Raw genomic sequence first — 23,692 nt, forward strand, 5'->3', positions numbered from 1 at the left:
CTCTCTCGCAAGAAGTGAATCTTTTCGCACACAACTACCAAGGAAGAAAGGGGAAAAAAAGATTGCAGAAAAAGGAGGGGGAAAAGGAACACGCTCAAAAAGAATAGGGAGGTTTTCTGGTTTTTTTTAAAAAATGCCTTTTTAAAGAAAACTTGCTTTATTTTTGGAGGCGGAAGGAAAGAATCGGTCGCAAGAGGAAAAACCCTTCTGCTGCTCGCTCGGACCTCGTAGAAAGCAACCCTCCGGCTGGCTGGCTTGGGTTGTTGCAAAAACCAGAAGTGAACTCCTGGCCGACCCGGAAGATTTGAACTGAGCTTTATAAGCACTCGGCGGAGGGGGGGTGGGGGAGAAAAAAACACCCAAGCTATAGAGACTGAACTTCCCAAGATCGCCCTGGTAGGGAGTGTTGTTCTTTTTTTTTTTTTTTTTTTTTTTGAGGGGGAGTGTTGAAAAAAAAAAACCCACTCCTTTTTGCCCCCCCTCCTGATAAGACTTGAGTGGCTCTATTATTACCCGTCTTTATCTCTAGATATCTATACTCTCGCCTCATGTCTATTTGCATTAAAAGCGCCCCACGTTTGCCAAAACCTCTGCAATCGAAGGTGTGTATTCTTCCGATTACTGTGTTCTGTTATTATGGAGGAAAGGGCAGAGAGGCGGACGCGCTCTCACAGGCCAGCTCCAAGCAAGGATTGGCGAGGTTGGAGGCTGGTGGGGTTAAACTTGTGGAGGTTTGGAGCCGGGGGGAGAGAAGGGGCTAGATTGCAAATGTTGCAACTCAGTAGCAACGCTGCATGCTTTTTTCCTCTCCTTCCTTGGCTTTCTGCAAAATGCATGTCAGTTTCAGGCTAAGATTGCAAAGGGGGAATTAGAATTGGGTGGGGGGGAGACGGTGCGTTTGCAAATTCGATGCGCGCATTTGCAGCAGGTCTGCACCGGAGATCGTGCGGGGGGGGGCACTGTCTTCCCGGTGTGTGTGTCCCCCCCCCCGCTTTCCCCGGTCGTCTCCTCCTCCTCCTTATTCCGCCCCCCCCCCCGACGTAACTAAAGGTTGGGCGGGTGGAGATGGAGGAGGAGGAGGAGGCGAGGAAGAGGAAGCGAAACGGGGGTGCCCATTTTCTTCCTTTGCAGACGGATCTCTGGCTTGGGTTGCAATTTGCAAGCGGAGCATGTGTATTGGTATAGGAAGTGTCTTTTTTTTTTAAATAAATAAAAGCCGGGCTATTCAAAAGAGGGAAAGATTATTAAGAATAATACGTTAAAAAAATAAATAAAACAAAACACCCCTTTTGGTGCAAAAAGACCTCCGGCCAACAATGATTTAATGCAAATAAAGGCGAGGGCAAAAAGGAGCTTAATTTTTTTTTTCCTCCCGTTTTTTCCCCCCTCCGACTTTCTAGTTTTGCGGCTGCCTGAATTTTTTTTTTTCCTCCTCTCTTCTTCCCCTCTCGGAGTCCAGGCGAAGCTTCCGATTTCTCCCTTTTTTGCAGATCTGCAGAATATGGCGTCCCCGTTTCTGTTTTAAAAATAAGCGAGGCTGCCATTTTTGTTTCCCCTTTTGTCTGCAAATTTTAATAATAATAATAAAAAAACTGTCTTGAGAGTGTTGGAGAGGCAGCCCAGGGGGGAACCGGGGGCACCTGAAAAGGGGTGTTTTGCTTTGTTCTGGGGTTTTATGCTTTTTGGGGAGGGGGGTTGGCGTTGTTGTAATCTTGCTTTGCTTTTGTGTGTGTGAGTCTGGGATGTTGCACTGTTGTTTTTGCTTCTTGCACTGTGAATTGCGTGTCGATTGCACTTTTATTTAAGGGGAGAGGGGAAAAAAAGAAATGGCTGTTTGTTTATTTTTTTTTTAGATCTGAAGTTAACTTATGCGAAAGTTGGCTATGAAAATATTGCATAAAAAAGGACACCCCCTCTCTCCCAAGTGACTCGGAGTTGTACAGTTTTCTTTCCTTTCCCCCCCTTTTGGAATATTTAAGGAGTGGGGGGTGGGTTGTAACTGAATTTGTTGGTTCTTTTCTTTTTTCTACATGCCTTTTCTTTTAATGGGGTATTGTGCTCGCTTTCTTAAAACAGCTTTTGTAAATGCCACGTTTGCTGAGGAATAGTTTGGAAATTAGCTGTTTGAATTGGAATGTGGTATTTTCTCCTGGTGTGGAATCTGCAGCTTAAAAAAAAATGTTGGAGATCCTGTCTCTCTCTCCCCACCCCCCTACCCCACTTTTGCAGTTCGGTAGAGAAAGGTCTGTACAGTTTCAGAGAAACATAAGCTTTTATACGTGTGTGCGTATATTTATATTTCATGTCTCCGTGTGCATTTGTCTCCCGTATATGTGGTGTTTGGTCTTGACTTAAATTTTAAGATGTTTGGTGGCCGAATCTTGTGTGAGCTCATTTGCCATTGGACTTAAAAAAGAAGAAGCAATGTGTCCTAAGACAAGCATGGATTTATTTTTGGATGGTAGTGGGGAGGTGGCGACAGTGGTTGGGAAATATGCTGGTTTTTAAAATTTTATTTATTGCTCCTCCAGTGGAATGGTGCACTGTGCATGGATCTGTGAGACATAACTCCACGTCCTTTTGTTCAGTTATAATTTTTGCAGTTTGCCTTTTGGAGACTTTCTGCCCAAAATACCACAATTTGACCCACCCCCACCCCCAAATGCCGGTTTGGGTTAGGTTGGATTGGGTGGCTGTTCTTGAAGCGGGTCGGCAGAGGCCTTAGAAGAGGTGGAGACGTTCTCGAGAGGCGGCACACAAGTTTTTCGGCCATCCTGGGGCTGAGCTGGGCTGGACATTGCTGAGAGAGGGGTTCAGACAGCCCTGGTGTGTGCATGTAGTTGATCCATTTGGCATCTTAAGACATTGGTTGCTTTTGTCGGTGGCAGAGAATAGGAACTTAGAAGGTCAGGTAAGACTCGGTGATAGAGATGATGTGGTTTTGGCTCCTCCTCAAGCAAGGCCGACTAATGTTGGTGTATGAGTTTGCAAGCTTTCGGATCATACAGAGCTCTTCTCAATAATACCGGACTCCTTACCCCAAGAGGAATTGGCTTGGTATTTCCTGTTCTGTGTTAATTTGGCTGATCATTCATGTTACTGTTGTGTTTTGGGGAAGGGGGCTCCATCTCTGAGAACTGGGCCCTCCTTCATGTTTAGGAGCTGCGGTTTCAGACCACGTATTCATGAACAAATACAGACCTGATGCTTAAAGTTATGTGATTATGGGGAGAAGCCAAAAGAATACCCCACTAATTCCCAAAATGTCTACTGCAGGAGAACCGGTAATGTGCTGCTAAGAATGAGAATCTCCAGGGAGGAGGTTGCTCGTTGTGTCTCTGCATTATTTACAACTCAGGTCTTGCTTCCCGGGGATTGGTAACTCTACAAAGCCTCATAATTTGGTGTGATGGGATCATTCCCAGTGTAGACTGGAAACCAAAATCACCAACACTCTAAAGGAGGCTGGCTGTTGCATCTCTGCATTGGACACCACCTCAGGCTTCCAGTGAGGAGTTGCATCCCAAAGAGTGACTCATGCAGAAGCACAGAAGTAGACTCCTGGGTTTGTAATTCTTAGAAAAACTGGTTTTGGGGTGCGGGAAGAATGAGGGCCTTATGTATCAAACAATGCGTTCGTGAACAAATTGGGCCTAATCCTGGTCGTGGATATATTTGTAGGGGAATGAATGAAGGACCTGATGTTCAGTGCAACGGTTAATTTTTCCACCCTTTACCAGTATAACACTGGTAGAAAAGCCAAGAAATGTTTGGTTTGCATGCTGTGTGCTTGCTGTTATTTCTCTTGTTCCCAACTTGACCCAGATGGGCTTCCTCATGGAGACCCCCCCCCCCCGCCCATGCTCTTTTCCCTCACAAAAATGGTCCATGGGGCCAAACACACCCTCTCCCCTCCACAGAGTGACCAGCAACCAAGGCTTCGATGGAGCCTTTTGTCTTGCCTCTTGCTGGAAGATTCTGTGGGAAAGGGCACTTGGTTCCCCTCCTCCAGCAGAGAGGCCTTGGCAAAGCGACTTATTTTGAGGGAAATGCTTCTTGTGCGTTCCCCTTCCTGGTGGGAGATGCTTAGGATGGTTGATGGTGTGAACTAAAACAGCCAGTCGACGAGGGCAAATGGAGTAAACGGCAGCGCATTGCCACGCTGAATACGGCCATTAAACCGAACTTACGGGAGACAGGCGGATAGATAAATGGCTTATGGGAAAGGGCGACTGGCTTGCACATGAGAGCAAGAGGTTCTTGCTCCTAGCTGAGGAAACAGCTCCGGCATCATGCTTGTACAGGATGGTTGTTGTTGACCAAGCGCATGTGGGCCAGCCGGAGACGTTTGTTCCTTCCATTTAAACATAAGGACATGAGGAGAGCTCTAGTGGATCAGGCCAGTGTTTGAAATTAGCCAGGCGCGTTTTGCTTCAGGTGCAGGTCCAGTTGCGACCATGTGGAGATCTCGGGGGGGGGGCAGGTTGGCGACTGAGGAAAGCAGAAGGTCACTTAGAGAAGGATCTGAAATGTTTTCCTTGCAGCTTGGATTTGTTTTACTCTGCATTGTTTGATTTGAATGTGTTTTTGAGAGTTGTTCGTTAAAATATAAAGCAATATAGAAATGAAATTAATAATAATAATAATAATTAGAACAACAACCGCAAACATCAATGGAGAAAAATGGTGCCTGAACATTCTGTTGTGATGACCGTAACCTAGGTTTAAGGTGCGTTTTGGCGATTGGATAATATATCTTGAGTTTCTAAAGCTGCATGTGACAGTTGCATGGTTCCCTTGCTGCTCATACAAGGTGGATCAACAGATGATCTCCCTTTGATCATATATTTAGTGGAGCAGGAATAGTGGGAAGAACTTAACTCTGGGCTTTCTTTTTTTCCTAAGAGCGCTGGTGTCTGCTGGAGTGCCAGGGTTAACAGATGAACCCTCCTGGTTCTGGCAAATGGATGAGATGATAATGAGGCTTTCAAGTTTTACTACTGATTAGTATAGACCAGTCTGTGCCAGCCTTTGAAAAATCTGGGGCCACAGTGCCCGTCATCCCTGACCATTTGGCCATGCTGGCTGATGGTGGCAAGAATTCAACAATATATGGTGGGCAGAAAATTGGAGGAGGCTGGTGTAGAGGGGGTGGAAGAATAAGGAAAATAATGGAGGAGATAGTCAAAAGGTAGAACATCTGCTTTTTATGCAGAAGCCCCTGGGTTCAGTCCCCAAATGGCGTCCCTAGGTAGGGCTGTGATTGTCGCCTTCCTCAAATCCTGGAGAGCCACTGGAATTCGGTGTAGACTCTGAGCCAAGTGAACCAGTTGTCTGGCTCCGTATATACGCCGGTTCCCATGCTCCTAATTCATGGCTGCAGTTTAAATGGCAAGACCTTGGGAGATGGTTTGCATTTCTGTTTAGAAGTTAAAGGCCGCATGTTTAGCCTGGAGAAGAGAAGACCGACAGGTGATATGATGGTCATCTTCAAATCTCTGAAGGGCTATCACATCAAAAATGGAGCAGTATTGTTCTCTGCTGCTCCAGAGGGTGGGAACCAAACCAGTGGATTCAAACGACGAGAAAGGAGATTCTCACTAAACACGAGGAAGAACTTTCTGGTGTGTTCAACAGCAGAACAGACTCCCTCGGAAAGTGGTGGACTCACCTTCATTTGAAGTTCTGAAGCCAAAGTTGGGTGACCTTCAGTCAGGGATTCTTCAGCTGTGATTCCTGTAGGGGGTTGGCCTAGATGACCCTTGTGGTTCCTTCCAGCGATGCAGTTCCAACTCCCGGTGGGCTTGTGCTCAAATGTGTCCTCCTACAAGTTAGAGCAACGTGGTCAGAAGTGAGCTCCTCTGAGTTCACAGAAGTTTCTCGGGTAACTCTGTGTAGCATTGCAATTGTGCTGCCTGGCTGATCAAGGTTGTGATCCCAGGTCCACATCTGTTCGCCCACCTTGCTGCAGCCAAATTCCAACAGGCTCACCTGTCGCCCATCTAATATTCTATGTCGCAGATCCACACAGCTGTCTGCGTTGATACACTCTCCTTGGGAGCGTAGCTATGGGCTGGTTTCAAAACGAACCACTTTGTTGCTTTTTTTCTCTATATATTATCTCCCAATATATAGAGATAATATTGTGATGATGATGCTTAGAAGGGTTTGCCGCATACTGGATTACCAGCAGCCCTGTAAGGCTGGCTGGTATTATCCTCTCTGTATTGCGGTTGGGGCTGAGGCTTAGATGTTGGCTTGCTGTAGGCTGCCTCTTCTGCGGCTCACTGGCCATTGCTGGCTGGGACTGATTGGAGTTGGGAGTCCAGGGAGGCACATGCAGAGGGCATTCAGGCTCCCCAACCCTGGTGTACAGATTCAAAAGCAGGTAATTCTCAGTTGTAGAATTAAGGAGCAGGATTAGGAGCAGTTAAGAAGCTTAAGGACAACCTCTTTCCATATGAACCAAACCAGGTCTTGAACCCTCTTTCATGTGGCTCTTCCATGGGAGATTGGGGGAGTGGCAACACGAGAAGGGGCCTTTTCAGTGGTGGCTCCTCATTTGAGGAATACTCTCCCTGGGGAGGCTCTTGTTACATATCTTTAGGCATCAGGCAAGTGTGTGGAGAATGTTTTTAATGTATTAGTTTAATTAATTGGTTTGTTTGTTTGTTTTGGTTTTAATGTATCTGTGGGGTTTTGTTTGTTTATTTGGTTGGAAGTTGCTTTGAGTTGGCTTTGGCAACTCAATTTAATAAATAAATAATCAACTCAATTCAATTAATAAATAATAAACAAACAGTAAATTAATAAACAATAAACAAAACAATAAATGAATAACAATAATTGCAGGGTCATATTTCCAGCTCAAATGTTTAGTTAGCTGCAAGTTATTCTGGCATAAATCATACAGACCAGGGAAGAATAATTAAATGTTGCTAGTCTCTAGTATTTGATATTCAGCTACTCAATTTTTTTTTAAGAAAAACCTCAAAGCAGTTAACAGAAAAGATGAAAGTAAAATTATTACTTAAAAAAAAACTGATAGCAATAATTGAAGATATTCAAAAAGTTGAAATAACAAGTCTAAAAGCAGATTTAAGATTCGCATCAACTTTCTCAACATCTGAGTTAAGCACCCATCTCCCACTCAGTAAATCTTGCCCACCCGTGTATTAAAATTTGGGGGGGATATAAGTTTGGGAACCCTGTTGTTTCCCTGCTAATGGGTAGTTTCTCTTAAAATGTTGGGTTTGGGGCTACAAGTGGGCCACTGTGCAGTTTCTGGTAGGCTCTGAGGCCTTCCTGGAAAGCATGGGTCCTATTGGGATTTTCCTGGCACGTGCTGAAGAGGCAAGCTGTTTTTCAGGGTTCGTTTCAAGACTTGGAATGAAAAGAAACTGGGCTCTTCAGCGCTTCATGTGGCAAAGTGACATTTAATTGGAAGGATGAAGAAATAGATGGGGTGACATGAGGATATTTGGGGTGCCATATAGTAGGAAGGAAAAAAGAGGGGGCCTTTCACATCTTGTCTATCATGACCATAAGTCATTGTTCAAGCAAACCAAATATTTTTTAGGACCCATCTTAGTTTTATGGTTGCAAGTTATTTTGTGGTTGTGGTTTAACAATCAGTTCTTCCCAGGAAACTCCGGGAATTGTTCAAAGTGGGATCCTCATGCTTTAAAGGAATGGTGTGGATGTGACCTAAAGTTCCCCGCTTGCAGTGGGCCTACTCTGAGTTATGGCATCACCCAAAATGCTTTGTACCCAGAGCAGATTGAGTTTATTTAGACACCTGGCAGAAAAATCCCAGAAATCCTGTCTCGGGCAGCAATTAATTAATCAAAGGGCTAACTACTTGACATCCCAGCCAATTTGCCTGAGGCGGCCACCTCAGCAGCCTAACACAGAGGTGGAGAGCCTGTGAAGGCTTCTCCCAGATGTGGTAGGCCTCCAGCTGCCATCAGCCCCAGAAAGCAGGACCAACTGCTGGAGGTGATGGGAGCTGGAGTGCTTCCGGTTCCTCATCTTTGGCCTAGGGTGAGTTAACAGAGGAGTGGTTGCTTGGCAACCAATTGATGGGCTTCCCTATCAAGCCCAAGTCACTGGAAGGGTTCAGGAGAGAGCACAGGAAGTCTCTAGGAAACAGCCCACAGGCTGCCTTTTGGTATTCCCTGCGAACATACATTTTGCCACCTAGTGCCTCAGCAGCTATTTTTACGCCAGGCTCGCCCACCTGTTCCTCAGCAGGGTAAACTGAGGTGGTAATGCCTTTCAGAGTAATGCTGCCTAATTCTGGTGCATCAGATAGACTGCTCCTGCTGGAAGCTTACAGTCACCATGGAAAGTAGCCATTGACAGCCCCCCCCCCTTAATTTCTCCTAAACCTACCTCCACGCCTTTGAAGCCGCCTAAATTAGTGATGCAGCTCGGGCAGCAAATGCCATTGTTTAACTACTTGATCCGTTCGCTGGGAACTGCAAGGTTGGACTTTTGCAATGCTGTCTGCTTGGCTCGGAAGCTGCAGCCAGGGCAAAAATCAGCAGATAGGTTGCTAAGCAAGCCAGCTTGTCAGGGACGTGTCACACCAGTTCTAAAGGAGTTCCACCTGGCTGCCAATATGCCACCAAACTCAAGGTGTGTGTGCTAAAATTTAAAGCCCAGCGCAGCTTAGAATGCGGATGCTTGCTTTATTTATTTGCATTTATTTATTTTTAAATATATGTTCCTTCTCTGGGGGAAGACCACCTGAAGCATCGCATCACAATAAAGACAAGTAAAAAGAAAAATTAGCGTGACTGAAACCAGGAAGGAAACCTAAGAATAAAACAGAAGGAAAATAAGAACAGACTCAGAACACAAATAGCACCACCATATTCCAGCCTCCAACCAGTCAGTGGGACAGAATATTATTCAGGGGAAAGCCAATGAAGGAATTTCTATAAAGCTTGGAGAGTAGCCTCCCATTACAGCTCTACTGGGAGGGAGTTACAAAGGTGCAGCCTCAGATGCGGTGGAAGCTGTGTGTGGCCTCCCTGAGAAGCCGGTTCCGCAGCTGTGGTGCCACCACCAAGAGAGCTCTGCTTGAACCCCACCTGGTTTTAAATCATGCAAAGCGGGGACACCAGCAGATCTCAAATAATAGGAAGATGCTGATGGATAGAGACATTACTACAGGCAGGTTGGATCTGTGCCAACATCTGGAACTGGAGGCAGCTGTGCAGTTTGAGACCTTAAAAATTACTCTCCCACTTGCCCAGACCTATCTATCTCAGTGATTTGTAGCTAGAAGGAAAAGACCTGCTGGCTGGTTGAACATTCCAGATGTTGCATTAGGTTCTAGGGGGCTCCTTGTGGACTAGGATGATATGGCGCTGGTAAAGTAAAGCTTTGCTTCTGCTGGAAGAGAGGGAAAACCTTTCTACCCTTAGAAAGAATTTGCTTTTCAGGGTTTACGATTCAGCAGTTTCCTAACCTTGACAAACTCATCGAATTGGTGAAAATAGATTCATGCAACTTCAGATCTCGAATGGCAGATTTTCTTGTGTTTGCATTATGCTCATTCTCTCTTTGAGTTGTATATTCAATATAATTTTAAGAAGAAAGGAAAGGAGATAGTAGAAATCAGTTTTTGTAAGTTTCCTCTGCATGGAGCCGATTGTTACCAGGCCAGTGGCTATTTGCATGCCTGATGCAGTACAAGTGATCCAGAAGCAGAGTCCAGAATCTGGGCTTCACTAGCTGTAGCCCTGTGTGTGTTTTTTCCCCTCCTTGAATGTTCAGGGTTCGTTTTCATTAGTAACAACCCTACTAGCCATAAAGGCTAAGCTGTGCATTCACAGTCGGAGGCAGCATGCCTCTGAACACCAGTTTCTAGAAATCACAGAAGGACAGAGTGGTGTTTCACTCGTGTCCAGCTTCCCAATGGGCCATCTGTAAGAACAGGATGCTGGACTAGATGGGCCATTGGCCTGATTGAGCAGGCTCACAGAAATACAGGAGGGAAGAGCGCTCTTGTGCTTGGGTCTTGCTTGCAGGTTTCCTGTTGGCTAGACTTGTGTGCAACTGCAACACCTGTTGGTTGCAGAAAAATTGCGGACATGTTTTGAGGATGCACATTCTCTGTTGCGCTGGCTTTGGCATTATCCAAACTTAAGAAGAGCCTGCTGGATCAGGCCAATCCCTATCCACTCTCTCCATGCCACATTTAATTTTATAAATGTGTATTATTATTATTATTTATTAATTAATTAATTAATTAATTCCCCGCCCATGTGACTGGGTTTCCCCAGCTTCCAACACTAAAATACAATATCGTGCTGCCTCTCACTCGCCTTTTCTGTAACCTAAAAAGTCCCAAGTGCTACAGCATTTCTTCATGGGGGAGTCGCTCCATCTCCCTTTGATGGTTTTGGTTACCCTATTCTGACATTGTATGGGGGGGCCTCTGAGACCCCATTGGCAGCCTGATGAATACACATGATATAGCACGCTGGAACGTGGGAGAGACAGTGATAGTCCTACTCAGAGTAGACACGCTGAAATGAATGGACATTCCTGCCCTCGGTTCATTGATTTCAGTGGGTGTATTCTAAGTAAGATTTGGTTGGACACAGCCCAGGGCTGCCATCCACAGCTAAGTTTGGCAGCATTTGTAGTTCCAGGCCAAGGCTCAATCTCTAGAGATTGGCTCCCTTTTACAAGAGAGGTGACAAGAGAGCTTAATTTGTTACTTAATCCTTTTAGAAGCGCCACCCCCCACACCGCTTTTCCTCTCCAGTTGCTCTCCAATCTTGTGCTTAGTCTTTTAAATTTGTGAGCAATAATTTTTTCTGATGCCCTGTCATTCCAGGTGCTAGCTCCAAGTTTTATTTATATACAGTGGTACCTCTGGTTACGTACTTAATTCATTCCGGAGGTCCGTTCTTAACCTGAAACTGTTCTTAACCTGAAGCACCACTTTAGCTAATGGGGCCACCCCTGCTGCTGCACAATTTTTGTTCTCATCCTGAAGTGTATGTAACCCGAGGTACCACTGTATTGCGTTTATATCTCACTGTTTCTCTAAGAAGCTTGAAGTGGCATACACAGTTCTCCCTCCCCCACAAAAAAAATGTCTTTGTCTTTATCACAACAACCCTGTGAGGTAACTTGGGCTGAGAGACAGTGACAGGACTCCAAGTTGAGCTTCGTGGCTGAGTGGGGGAATTTGAACCCTGCTCTGTCCCAGGTCTTAGTCCGTCACTCAGACCTCTAGCCACTACACCACATTGCCTCTCTAACTGGCACTACCCAACACTGGGCTCCTTCGCCATTCATTTTTCCTCATCAGTTCTATACGCACAAGCACTATTTTGAATCAAGTATTTTCCTGCAGTCAAAACACCTCAGTTGCAAAATCAGAGAAAGGTGGTGCAAATAGCCCGTACTGAGTGGTCCCAACTGGCATTTCCCTCCATGATTTGCTGCTCCCCAGGGCTTGAGAGGTAGACTTCCTCTGGACTTGGATGTTCCATTGAGCTATGTGGGGCTTACAGGACCAGCCGCCGCTCAAAAGCTCAGCTTGGTTCTCTCTCTCTCTCCAGGGGTTGGTCCATGTTTGCCAGGGCATCCCTTCCCATCAGCGAACCTGCGATTTCTGCGTGGGGGAAAAACAAAACATCTTATTTATTTCTCTTTATTTCAGCAAGGCGAGACAGAGGGGGCCTCAAAAGCAGAGCAGTCCCACATGGGGCCCTAGCTTGTTTTAACAACAGTTGGGTAGGAGCTGGCGAAGGCCTGTGAAACCCCCAGGCCAGCCCTGGGCACTGGTGCTCGTACCTGCCTGCACCAGCGGGGGACCGTCTGCCGCCCGCCAGCCTGGAGCACCATCTTCACGTCTCCTCGGGCAGCTGCGGCCACCGGGCTTCCGAGGCCAGCCTGTGAGTACGAACCACGGCGCTGCTAATGTCTTCCCTTTTTGCAGGGCTGCAGCGGGGCCCTGACCTGCCCTGGCTGCGTGAACCTTGAAAACGACTCCTCTCCCTGGTATAACAGGCCCCCAAAAGCAGTCCTTCCTCTCAGTCCAGCCCATGGGCCAAATGTGGCCCTCCACACCTCTTGATCTGCCCCACAGGACTCTCCCTGTGCCCCGCTTCATGCCCTTCCAAAGTGCTTTTGCCTGGCAGGGACTCTGCTAACGGCCTCTGTGCTTGCCTGGACAGAGAGATGCGCTACGAAGAAACTTGCAGCTTTTTGCATGGCTAAAATGTAAGCATTGCACGTGTTGTCTGGGCTGCTCTTGCCTCTGCCCACCCTGGCATTTGGCCCCTGGCCTTGTGGGCCGAAAGTACCTTCCTTAGTCCTGCCAGATATGCTGTTGCATTGCCAGCTGAGACCAGGAGCTCACTTGTCCAGCATTTCCGCTACCCTGCAGATCTTTTGGGTCTGCAGCTCCCATTGTTCCTCACTGGTGGCCACACTGACAAGGGGCTGATGGGAGCTGGGATGCAGGACACCTGAAGGGGGAACCGAGATTGGGAATCCACTGGGATTATGTTTCCCGTGGTGGCAAAGCGAGGTGCCTTTCTAGGAGATCTCAAGCAGAATAGGAAGGGGGTGGTCTCTCCCCAAAGTATCTTGGTACTCAAGAGGTATAACTGCATCGGAATATAGAACATAGGCAGATGTCTTTTGCGGAAGTCAGATCACCGGTCCATCCTAGCACAGTATGGTCCACACTGACTTGGCAAGTAGCTCTCCAAGGTGTTAGGCAGGGGGCATTCTCAGACCTTACCTAGAGATGCTCTTGGGAACAGGACCTGGGGCCTTTTGTAGATGCTCCAACATTCATCTACTGCCCTTCCTCTAAAGGACATTTCCGCAAATTAGAGGTTATGTGCAGTTATCGTAGCTAGCAGATGTTAGCATGGAAGATTAGAACTTGGGTGAGTGGCAGTCTCGTCCCCAGTTTGAGCCCTCCCACTTTTTAAAAATAAATAAATAAATTGTGGATTATTTTCCCAGCTGTTCTCACTTATTGATATTCAACAATACTACCCACCTTGCACAGAAGCACCAAATGCCTGTTGAATTACATTTAACTTTCAGGTCATTTCCATTTTTAAACAAAGGCATCGTTCCACAAGTTGCCATGTCTCCTCAGAGGCCTGTAACCACGTTTTATCGACATTGCATATAAAATAAAAGCATGCAAGGTTTATTGAAAAGTAGTGGCTTTCCCACCTGATCGACTCTTTTGGACATAGATTGCCGGTTTGTCCATCAGTATTAAGCCTTAGAGTTGGGAGGTCAAGATCTCAAACAAGTCTGCGTTCAGTCTCCCACTACACGGCAGTAAAAAATTTGGATTAATATAGTAGATCTGGGGTTGCCAATACCAGGGATTGAACCTGAGGGCTCTTGCATGCAATGCAGGTGCTCTAAGCATGGAGCACACGTTGCTTTGCATTTTTGAAGTCACTCTCAGAGCTTTTGGGGGCTGAAGAGATGGACAGAAATGATTTAAGTAAATGATCAGTAATAAAATTGTCGTACAGACACTTTTCATTTTTGGAGTGGGAAACTCCCAAACTCAGTGCTGAATTCCTTTGCCCTGATAAAAAAATCCCTGCAGCACAAAGTGGGTGACAGCAATCAGCCCTATGAGAGCAGGAGGGGCATAGTAGCTGCCCAAGGGTGCTGGGCTTTGGTGCCAGGCCTGGTCATAGTGCCTGAGCTAAAATGGGTTTGTGTTGCGTCTTTCTTTATGTGCGTATATATCTGCTGACCTGACTGTGAGGCCCCTTGGCTGTAAGGGTCCTCGAGGCAGGACTTAACCAGATGATGGCTAGGTCTTGCTTGCTTCTGGTCAGAGGATGCTGTAGATCTTCCCCCCGCTCCCTGCCCCCATCTCGCTCCATAGGCCTGCCAGTTCACATGCTATCTACCCTCTAAATTAGGCTACTGAAAAATAGTGGGTTTGGTGCAGAAGGTGAAACTTTCTTGAAAGGTTTTGAACTGGAAAAAACATTTCCGGAAATGCTTTTTATGCGAATGACAGTAACTTGCATTGGATTATTGTTATTATTCTTTCCATTTTGCTGTAGAGAATTTGGAATTGGAAAGTTTTCCTGTGCAAAGGAGAGTATTTTATTTCTTATTTATTTATTTTGCCTTGGATAGAATAGTAGAATCCATAGATAACTTTGCAGCGGAAATGTTTTGATGCCCAGCCTTAGGCAGGGATTGAATTTAGCAGGTCTGGTTTGCTTGTGTTTAGTAAACAAAGCTAAATGTGTTGAAACCGACATGCTTGTCTAATATTATATTTGCAATTGTTCCTAACTGAGCTTAGAAATTGGAATTTTAATGTAAACAGCTTAGAAGTTTCGATGACCAAGCGTTATTTAAATCCGGCTAAATAAATAAACAAACACATAAATGTTGTGTTTGGGGAACATTTCCACTGCACTTCACTTGATGAAAGGACTTGTGAGCTTGGATCACAAATTCCTGCGCTGGGCACATGCTCAGAGGCACCTTTATTCCTTACGATTTAGGGTTACCCTGTGTCCTCTTTTTCTGGGATACGGCCTCTTTTTCCATGGGCGTGTAAAATTAGAGTCATCATAGCGATCCATAGTTAAAAGTAGTTGACAAATGTGTCCTCTTTTTTGCTCTTCAAAGTATAGCAGCAGTTTATTATCTTTTTCTACCTGGTCACTAGCCCTCAAGATTCTAGCAAAGAACAAATCAGAGTCTACAAGCCCGTAGTCTGCCCACAACCTCTGTCCTGGAAGAGTTATTTTGCTATCTAGAAAAGGACTAAATTGATGGTCTCTGGGAGGGCAGTTTGATGGGGTGACCTGGGCCCCCTGAATCTGCTGCCCTTCCCCCCAGTTAATTTTTTTAAAAGCTTTAAAGAAATCTTTGTTTAAAGGGCAGCAGGAGTTTTCTTAGTTTTCCAGAACAAATTAAAGTCAGGGGCCCACAATTCCTGTTGGCACTTCAGAGTAAACCATTGCAGCAAGAGACAGAATTTGGGGTTATCCTCACTCCTTTTGAAAGTTGGCCTAAATTTGCATCTCTCTCTCTCTCTCTCTGTGTGTGTATATATATATATATAGTCACATATACATATGTATACAATGAACATGTGCTACCTTTTCTAAGAATTTATTTTCAGACTGGCATCTGTGGTACTCTGCAGTTGGCAAAGTTGAACAGGGGCCGTGAAACCCCATACGCATTGCTAACTTTGATTGCCTTGCTGGGAGGGATCTTGTCCCAAGTGGTCCCTGCTACCCCGTAATTTCTCTTTGAGTTGCTTTCCTGCAGAGTAGCATCTTCCATTTTGCCTCTCTGGCTATGAACACATCAAAATAAAAGGGTCTCTTGTTTTTTCCCCCAGTCAGCTTCATCCCCTACGACTGTCCTTTGACACCCCCCGCAAACCTGTCTTTCTCAGCCTGGTACACACACACACACACAGATACTTTCGGGGCTGATGGGAGTTGTAGTCAAAAGCATCTGAAGAGCACAGGACTCATCTAGATGCTTTCAACCTGGGTTTTAAACATGGATTGGAACAGTAGAGGCTGCATTTTACCTTCCATACAACATAGTGGTGGTGTTTGCGTTAAAGGGGCGTCGTCAAAAACTGTACTGTTGAGCAGAGACAAAAATAGACTTTGTTGGCATGGTTGCATTTTTTCGGAGGGGTGGGACAACCCTATTATTTTAAGCGTTTTGTAAGCTCTCCACACATTTACAGCGTTTGGCCCCCAGACTAGCAGCATCCTTCAGCCGTGGTTACTTGTTTTATTTTAAAAGTTTGAGTCTGCCTAGCAACAGGCTTCCATGGTAGATGATGACATAGGCATGCAACAGGGATCTCCAGGCCAGCTTCGGAAGCGTATCTGTGTGGTACTAGATTGTCATGTGCACACATTGCAGAGTAATTGTATCCCACTTTAGAGAAAGGTGTGTTTTGTTTTTTCCCGACATACCGTTGTCCCGCAAGGGTGGGATGTGGCGATTGGGTGCATAATTCAGCTCCTGGAAGCACTTGTTTTATTTATTTGGAAGGGAGTCAAATGCTGGGAAATTGGGGTTGTGTTTGCTATTTACAAAGTCCTGAACAACTTGGGTCCAGGGCACCTAGGGATCGCCTGAACCCTTTTATCCCAACTTGATCACTTCAATCATCTGCAGGAGGATCCTAGGTCATTCCCAGGGTTCATTGGGCACATTTGACAGTGCCACAAAACTGAGCCTTTAGTGTCGTCTGCCTAGGCCTGTGGAACGACAAGATTTAGCGTGTGTGGTCTGTTTTAAACTTTCAACGTTTGCTGGAAACTGTTCGGTGCAGCCAGGCTTATGCGAGCAATTTAAGAAAACATCTTTCTGTAATAGTTAGCCGATATCTCACATTTTAAACTTGTATGTGGTTTCTGTTGCGTATCTTCATGGCTGTTATTAGAATACAGAGGTGAAGTATACGGGATTCCAGTCTGCGCTTGCTGACTTGGAACTTACTAGGAGAGTTACGGAACCAAGGAGCCATTAGCCAGTATTCCCACCCCATTCCTGAGGACCCCCACAACTCCTGGCCTCACCTTCCTCTCCTAAGTTACCCCCTCCCCGAGCATGATTAGCACAATTTGGAAATGGTGGGGCTTAGTTAGAGAATCATCCAACTAAAGCATTTTTAAAAGGTTTAATTCCAGACAATACACTTGTTAAATAAGAATGCTGCTTCTTATCAAATCTCAGTGCAGATGACATTTTTGGGGGGTGGGGGGAAGAGCACCTCCCCCCATTTGAACCCACTCAGTGGCTTCGTTTGGTGGAACTGACTCTGTTACAAGTGCTGCATAACATCTATTCTGCATTTGCAGTAACTCGGTCTTTTAGTGTGGCAGCACCTGCACTTTGTAACTCCCTGCCTGTTGAGATCAGGCAGGCACCTACTAAAACATTTGTGTTTAGACAAGCCTGTCTAGATGTTCTATAAAGTTCGTGTGAGTTTTAATTGGTTTTTTAGTCTATTGTTTAACTCTTCAAAAGTTTTCGATTATTGTTGTTCATTTTCCTTAGTGATAATTTTATTGTTTTATATTGTTTAAGCCGCTTTGAGGTTTGTGGATTTATTTATTTTTTACTATCAATCTGTGTATATATAAATAGTAAAGAACCATATTTATAAATAGTAAAGAGCAATATTTCTTGAAGGAACCGCAGGATAATTTTATTTAGCCAGCTATTTTCTTACATTGAAATCCAACCTTTCTTCCCTCATGAAATCCCAGGTGGGGCACTCATCCAGCCATTAGCCTTAGCAGAGGGGTGGCCTTGTGGGCCTTCAAACAGACCTTGGGACAAAAACAATTAAATAATACATTTTCTAAGCTGCCATCCATTGTAGAAGCAAAGACCAACTCTGTTTGTACAGTGGTACCCCGCAATACGAATGCCTCGGAAGACGAAAAACTCGCAAGACGAAAGTGTTTTTCATTTTCTGAGGTGCTTCGCAAGACGGATTTCCCTAAGGGCTTGCTTCGCTAGATGAAACGGCCCTGCCTCTCGTGTCATGGCGACGGTCACTGCACGCACGCACGCTTCCCCGCTCCTCCGGCTCCCTCCCACCTTCTGGCTGACCGTTAGTGCCTTGCGCCGCTGCCCACCCCCCTCGCGCGCTCCCCTCAGAGAGCCGTTGCCGCCAGCGCCTCTCTCTCCCTGGAGTCGCACTCCTGAGCCCCGCCGCCCTCCAGTAGCCGCGTCGCACGGTGGCCACAACACGCGGGTGAGTCCGAGGTACCGGCTGCGGCAGCTGTCCTGCTTCTCCCCCCCCCCCCGCCGTTGTCAGTGTTTAAATGCAGTGGTGCTTCGCAAGATGAAAAAACTCGCATAACGAAAAAACTCGTGGAACGAATTAATTTCGTCTTGCAAGGCACCACTGTAGTTATCAATTCACTATTGTGGGAGCAATTCGCAGTCCAGAAAAGTCTCAAACATTTGAATAAATAGGCAAGTGTGTCCTTAATTCTTAACCCTGCTGATTTAAAATTGTTCTCCCCGATTAAAATGAATTGTTTCCCACCATTTATTTAACTGGCAGGGCAAGCCTATACATGTCTACTCAAAAGTAAGCCCCATTGAGACCGGTGGGACTTACACCCAGGTAAGTGTGAATAGGAATGCAGCCTAAAGCTTCTGTTGATTCAACTTTAGATGTCTGCCCTTCCTTGTCATTTTTTTATATGACTCGGGGGACCACCTGGACCACTGACAATTCTTCAGACCTTAGTTTTATCCTCCCACATAAAATGGGTTTATAAATAGCTTAAAAACAATCCTCTACCAGGGATGCTTTAGCTGAGATTCCTTCTTTGCAGGGTGTTGGACTAGATGACCCCTGGGGCCCTTCCAAACCTAAGATTCTATGATTCTGTCATATAAAAAGTGGCAAAGCAATTTCTCCTAGCCTATGCTGCTTCATAACACTATATTTTCCCTACAGTAAAGGAGTTAATTGTTTGGTACTGCCTCCCATTTTTTTTTAATATAATAAAAATTTGATGGTTACCCTAAAAGGCCACCCAGGTCAAAAGCTGATTAAAACGAATTTGGGGTGAGGTGGGGGAATTGACTGCAGGTTCAAGGCATTGGAGGTTGAAATGGCCCCAGCCTTTTTGATACCGACTAGAATTATGTTGAAACAATTAAGGCAAAGAGACCTTAACCATTAAATCATCAGTTTCTCACATTTCTCACACATCGGCCATCATGGGCCGAAAGGGAGGACCTGGTCATCCATTTAGGCACTGACCTGACCCAGGCAAAGTGGTCAGCAAGAAGTGTGTCTTCAGACCATACCCTAGCAGTTTTTGATCTGAAGGGGAAGATGTATGAGGAAGGGATTAGGGGTCTGTGAATGGCACCAAGACAAGGTCGTTATGGACCCCAAATACCACCCCTGTCTAGTTGTGCTCCGTAAACAATCATGCTGAATACAATGTCATTATCTTCCTATATGCATAAAAGTATAAGGCTGTGGTCACGCAGCCACCACTTGCAGATTTGTAGTGCTGCATCACAATCCGGGATTTTCACACCAAAAAAATGGGATTGGGAAAGTGAAAAATGAGCTTAGTAGCTACATAGGGTTGGAAAGGGAAGCTGGGGAGGGGTTAATGTGAGGGGAATAGTAGCAGGGGCTTGGCTGTGTGTGTGTGTGTGTGTGTGTGTGTGTTTATTACATGAAAGGGGAGTCATGGTTAAATTAATCTCCTGTGTTTTTTTAATTGTGACTAAACTGGAGAGTATTTGACCCCCAAATCAAGTTAGTGAAGTGATGAAAGTGTTAAGAATGACTTGATCCTTTCTTATTTTATTACTCCTCCTCTGTGATTGGATCATCGCCCTCTTTGGCTCTCGCCTGAGGCTAGGGCTGAGTTGCCCTCATTTGGGGAGCAGGGAGTGGGAATGTGTTTTTCCTTCCCAGAGGTGTGAGGATGTCTTTTGCCACCACGGCCAGTCCTAACCCACCATAACCACCTCTCTCCCTCTTCTTTTGCTTTCCCCGCAGGATGGCGGAGCCGCGCTTTAACAACCCCTACTTCTGGCCACCCCCTCCCACGATGCCCAGCCAGGTAAGGACCTGTTCTCCAAACATTTCTAGTCTGTTCTCCAAAGTTTCTAGTCCACACATACCCCCAGATCTTCAGAGGAGCATAGGAAGCTGCCTGACGCTGTGTCAGACCCCTCGGTTGGTCTAGCTCAGTATTGTCTAGGAAGAATAAACAGATTTGTTGGTTTCTGTTTTTTCATTTTTCAAGTCTTTTTTCATTTTTTCAAGTCAATGCATCCATTTGAAAATTTATTTTTAAGAAGTCCTCCTGAAAACCCATTTTAATGTGAATTGCTCATTTTTGCAAGCAGTTTTCTCCAATATAATGAATTTTTGTGTGTTCTGTTCACTAATATATACAATTTTTGTACATGTTTTTTGTTGGAGAACTTTATTACAAAATTTGGAGGAATGGGAATTTCAAAGGAGTCCCTGCATTACAGCCCACATGTTGTTTCAAAAAGTGAAAATTGGGTACAAGGGTTCTGTTTCTTTCTCTCTCTCTTGTTTACGTCTCACCATGTTTAGTGCACATACACTTACCGTATGTACTTTTTGAACTTTCAATAAAGATGTTTAAAAAGAAGAAGTGCAAATTACCGTATTTTTCACCCTATAGGGCGCACCGGCCCATAGGGCGCACATAGTTTTTTGGGGGGGGGGGATAAAGGGGGGGGAATTATTTTTCCCCCAGGTGCGGGGCTGGGGCGGGGGAAGCCCGAGCTTCCCCCAACCCCAGCCCTCAGAACAGGCTGCTATCCGCAAGCCTTGGGAGCCCGGCGGGAACTCCCGCTGGTCTCCCCAGGCTTGCAGATATCTGCCCAAAGCCCAGGGCGTGCTCCGCTGCGCACCCCGGGTTTCGGGCTGCAGGCTACTGTCCGCAAGCCTTGGGAGCCCAGCGGGAACTCCCGCGGGCTCCCAAGGCTTGCAGATAGCTTCCTGAAGCCTGGAGAGTGAAAAGGGTCGGTGCGCACCGACCCCTCTCGCTCTCCAGGCTTCAGCGAAAGCCTGCATTCGCCCCATAGACGCACACACATTTCCCCTTCATTTTTGGAGGGGGGAAAGTGCATCCTATAGGGCGAAAAATACGGTAGGTAAATCTGCATTAAAACCCAAACTGAATTTCTTCCTCATCCCTATTGTCTACACTTACTCCTTGTGGTTCGAGACGCCGAGATTGAACATGAGGCCTTTTGCATGCAAAGCAGGTGCTCTAACCACTGAGCTGCAGCCCTTCTACATACTTGCCCTAACCTTCTTGCCCACACCTTTGTCCACAAGAAAAGTGCAGGCTCCTCCCTTTGCTGCTTGATAACCTTTTTGTTCTTCTTCCCCCTTCAGCTGGACAATCTAGTTCTCATCAACAAGATCAAGGAGCAGCTCATGGCAGAGAAGATCCGGCCCCCACACCTGCCCCCGACTTCTGTGTCTTCCCAGCAGCCTCTGCTGGTGCCCCCCTCACCTGCCGAGGGGAGCCAGTCCATCATGTCTATCCCCAAGCTGCAGCAGGTCCCCGGGTTGCACCCTCAGGCGGTCCCCCAGCCCGACGTGGCCCTGCACGCACGCCCAGCCACCAGCACCGTCACAGGTAAGCCGGGGGCAAGCAGGGAGGAGGGGGCAGTCACAAACTGGGGCTATGTCTAGGCCTGTTTGTGCACATGCAATGAATTTTCTGCAAGCCCAGGACAAGTGTGTGCTTTTTGAGCAGCTTGTGATGTAATGTGTACACACACACGGCACAACCATATCTTATTCCCATTTAACTTGCGCAATTTCAACCATACATGGTTGAAGGCCAACTGGTTGAAATCCTGCAAGATAAATGCAAGCAAGGCAGAGAGCTTCAAAGGCAGAGGGCCTTCTCAGTAGTGGCATCTGCCCTGTGGAATGCCCACCCATCAGTTGTCAAGGAAATAAACTACTATCTGACTTTTAGAAGACATCTGACGGCAGCCCTGTTTAGGGAAGTTTTTAATGTTTGATGTTTTATCGTGTTTTTCATATTCTGTTGGGAGCCGCCCAGAGTGGCTGGGGAAACACAACCAGATGGGCGGAGTATTCTTCTTTTTCTTCTTCTTCTTCTTCTTCTTCTTCTTCTTCTTCTTCTTCTTAAGCTGGAATCAGGAAGACCAACATTTTAATCAGGAATGGGAAATATATATAATTTACCTTAAAAATCACTGTAAACAATTAAAATAATTAGTAGGATTGGAATGACGTTTGTTAAACGTTGGACTGTGGTTGTAATGAAGATTTAATAGAACTGGATTAACAGAGAAGATACAGGAGGAAAAAAAGTAAACATAAGGACCCACAAAGGGGAGGCGGGAAGTCCATGGAAATTTATGGATTTTTGTTTGCTTGCTTGATGATTGTTTGTAAATTTGAAAATTTTATTTATTTATTTATTATTTTATTTTAAAAAGTTATGTTGTACTGTTTTATTGTTGTTAGCTGCCCTGAGCCCGGCTTCGGCTGGGGAGGGCGGGATATAAATAGAAATTATTATTATTATTATTATTATTATTATTATTATTGCTAGGGGCACTGGTTCTGGGAGTGCTGGATGTTCTCTTTCTCCCTCCCTGCCACCTGCTGTTGGTGGCTGTTCAATGGTTTGAGTAAGATGCGATCATGCTGTATTCTGAAGCTCAAGCTTGTGCCTTACCGGTGAGAGGAGACGGCTCTCTCCTAAGACCAGAACATGTGAACATCCGGTGAATCTGAATGTTGGAAGATTCAGAACAGAGAAAAGAAAGGACTTTTTCCACACAGGGCGTAGTTAAACTATGGAACTCCCTCCCACAGGAGGGAGCGATGGCCACTAACCTGGACGGTTTCACAAGAGACAAATCCACGGAGGAGAGGGCCATGGGTGGCTGCCAGTCACAATTGCTACGCTCTGCCTCCACATTCGGTGCTGGCAAATGCTTATGAACCACTACTACTCTGAGCTGTTGTCAAAGACCTTCCCCCTCAGCCTTCCTGGCATGTTCTGGGGCTTGTCTTAAGCTGTCCTCTCCCTCCGCCCCTGGCTTCTGTCTTCCAGGTTTGGGGCTGGGGTCCCGCGCCACGGCCGTCAGCACCTCGGAATCCAGCGCCGGGACGGGCACCAGCACCCCCTCCACCCCCACCTCCACCACACAGAGCCGTCTCATTGCCTCTTCGCCCACCCTCATCTCAGGGATCACCAGCCCCCCGCTCTTGGACTCCATCAAGACCATTCAGGGTCACAGCCTGCTGGGGGGAGCGCCCAAGGCGGAGCGCGGCCGCAAGAAGATCAAGGCGGAGAACCCCACGGGGCCCCCCGTCCTGGTGGTGCCCTACCCCATCTTGGCTTCGGGCGACATCGGCAAAGAGGGGAAGACGTACAGGTGCGTGGGAGGGAAGGGGTTAACACTCTGCCGCCATAGTGGGTGGGGGAGTGGGGTGGGGTGACCTCAGGCCCCTTAGCATGGCGGGGGGTGGACTAGATGGCTCTTGGGCGTCCCTTTCGACTCTGTGATTCTGTGTATAGAAATAGGGTCAATGGTATCTTCAAAATGGATAAAAAGAGGGGTTTTCAGTTATGAAATCTCAAGGTTTCAACACGATCTGTTAGCAAACAATATAAAATTACTGTCAAAAATGTACAGATTGATGTTGGAATGGCATACAAAGGATGAACAGGTTTAAGACCGGAAAGCTCAGGAACCAAGAAGACCAAAACTTTCATAAGGAATGGGGGAAATGTATAATTTATCTTGGAGACCCCTGTAAACAGATGAAAACATTAGCAGGATTGCAATAACACTTGTAATGTAACGGGTATTGTGGAGATAATGAAGTTATTTTAAAAAATGGAGTACAGAAAAAGATGCAGTGGAAAAGTTTTAATAACAGAACCCCTAGAGGGGAAGGTGGGAAGTCAGAGATTCGGAGGAATCTCTTAATTGTGGATATGTGTTAGGTTATTTTTTACAATTTTATACTTGTCAAATCAAATGAAAATTATGTCAGGAAGAGGGTCACTGTTCCTGGAGTGTGCCAGTTTAAACTCGAGATAGGAGAATGGGTACAGCTCAGTGGCAAAGCACA

The 23,692-nt window shown here is 46.1% G+C and overlaps 1 protein-coding gene across 8 annotated transcripts in view; it reads left to right on the forward strand.

Annotated features, from left to right (window-relative positions):
• Positions 1-23,692, forward strand: part of ZNF362 (zinc finger protein 362) — a 30,433-nt gene continuing 6,741 nt past the window's right edge. The window contains exons 1-4 of one of the 8 annotated variants that reach the window (XM_083452166.1): positions 1-602; positions 19,574-19,637; positions 20,957-21,203; positions 22,665-22,989. In XM_083452166.1, coding sequence (XP_083308292.1) covers positions 19,575-19,637; positions 20,957-21,203; positions 22,665-22,989 — 635 coding nt within the window. In that variant the 5' untranslated portion in view covers positions 1-602; position 19,574. Of the gene's footprint in view, positions 701-1,003; positions 1,185-1,208; positions 2,244-4,405; positions 8,641-11,789; positions 11,925-19,573; positions 19,638-20,956; positions 21,204-22,664; positions 22,990-23,692 lie in introns of those variants that run through there. The other 7 variants (XM_083452168.1, XM_083452162.1, XM_083452167.1 and 4 more) reach the window with 7 other exon arrangements.

Source organism: Podarcis tiliguerta, assembly GCF_965153285.1.
Source record: "Podarcis tiliguerta genome assembly, chromosome: 8".
Lineage (NCBI taxonomy): Eukaryota > Metazoa > Chordata > Lepidosauria > Squamata > Lacertidae > Podarcis > Podarcis tiliguerta.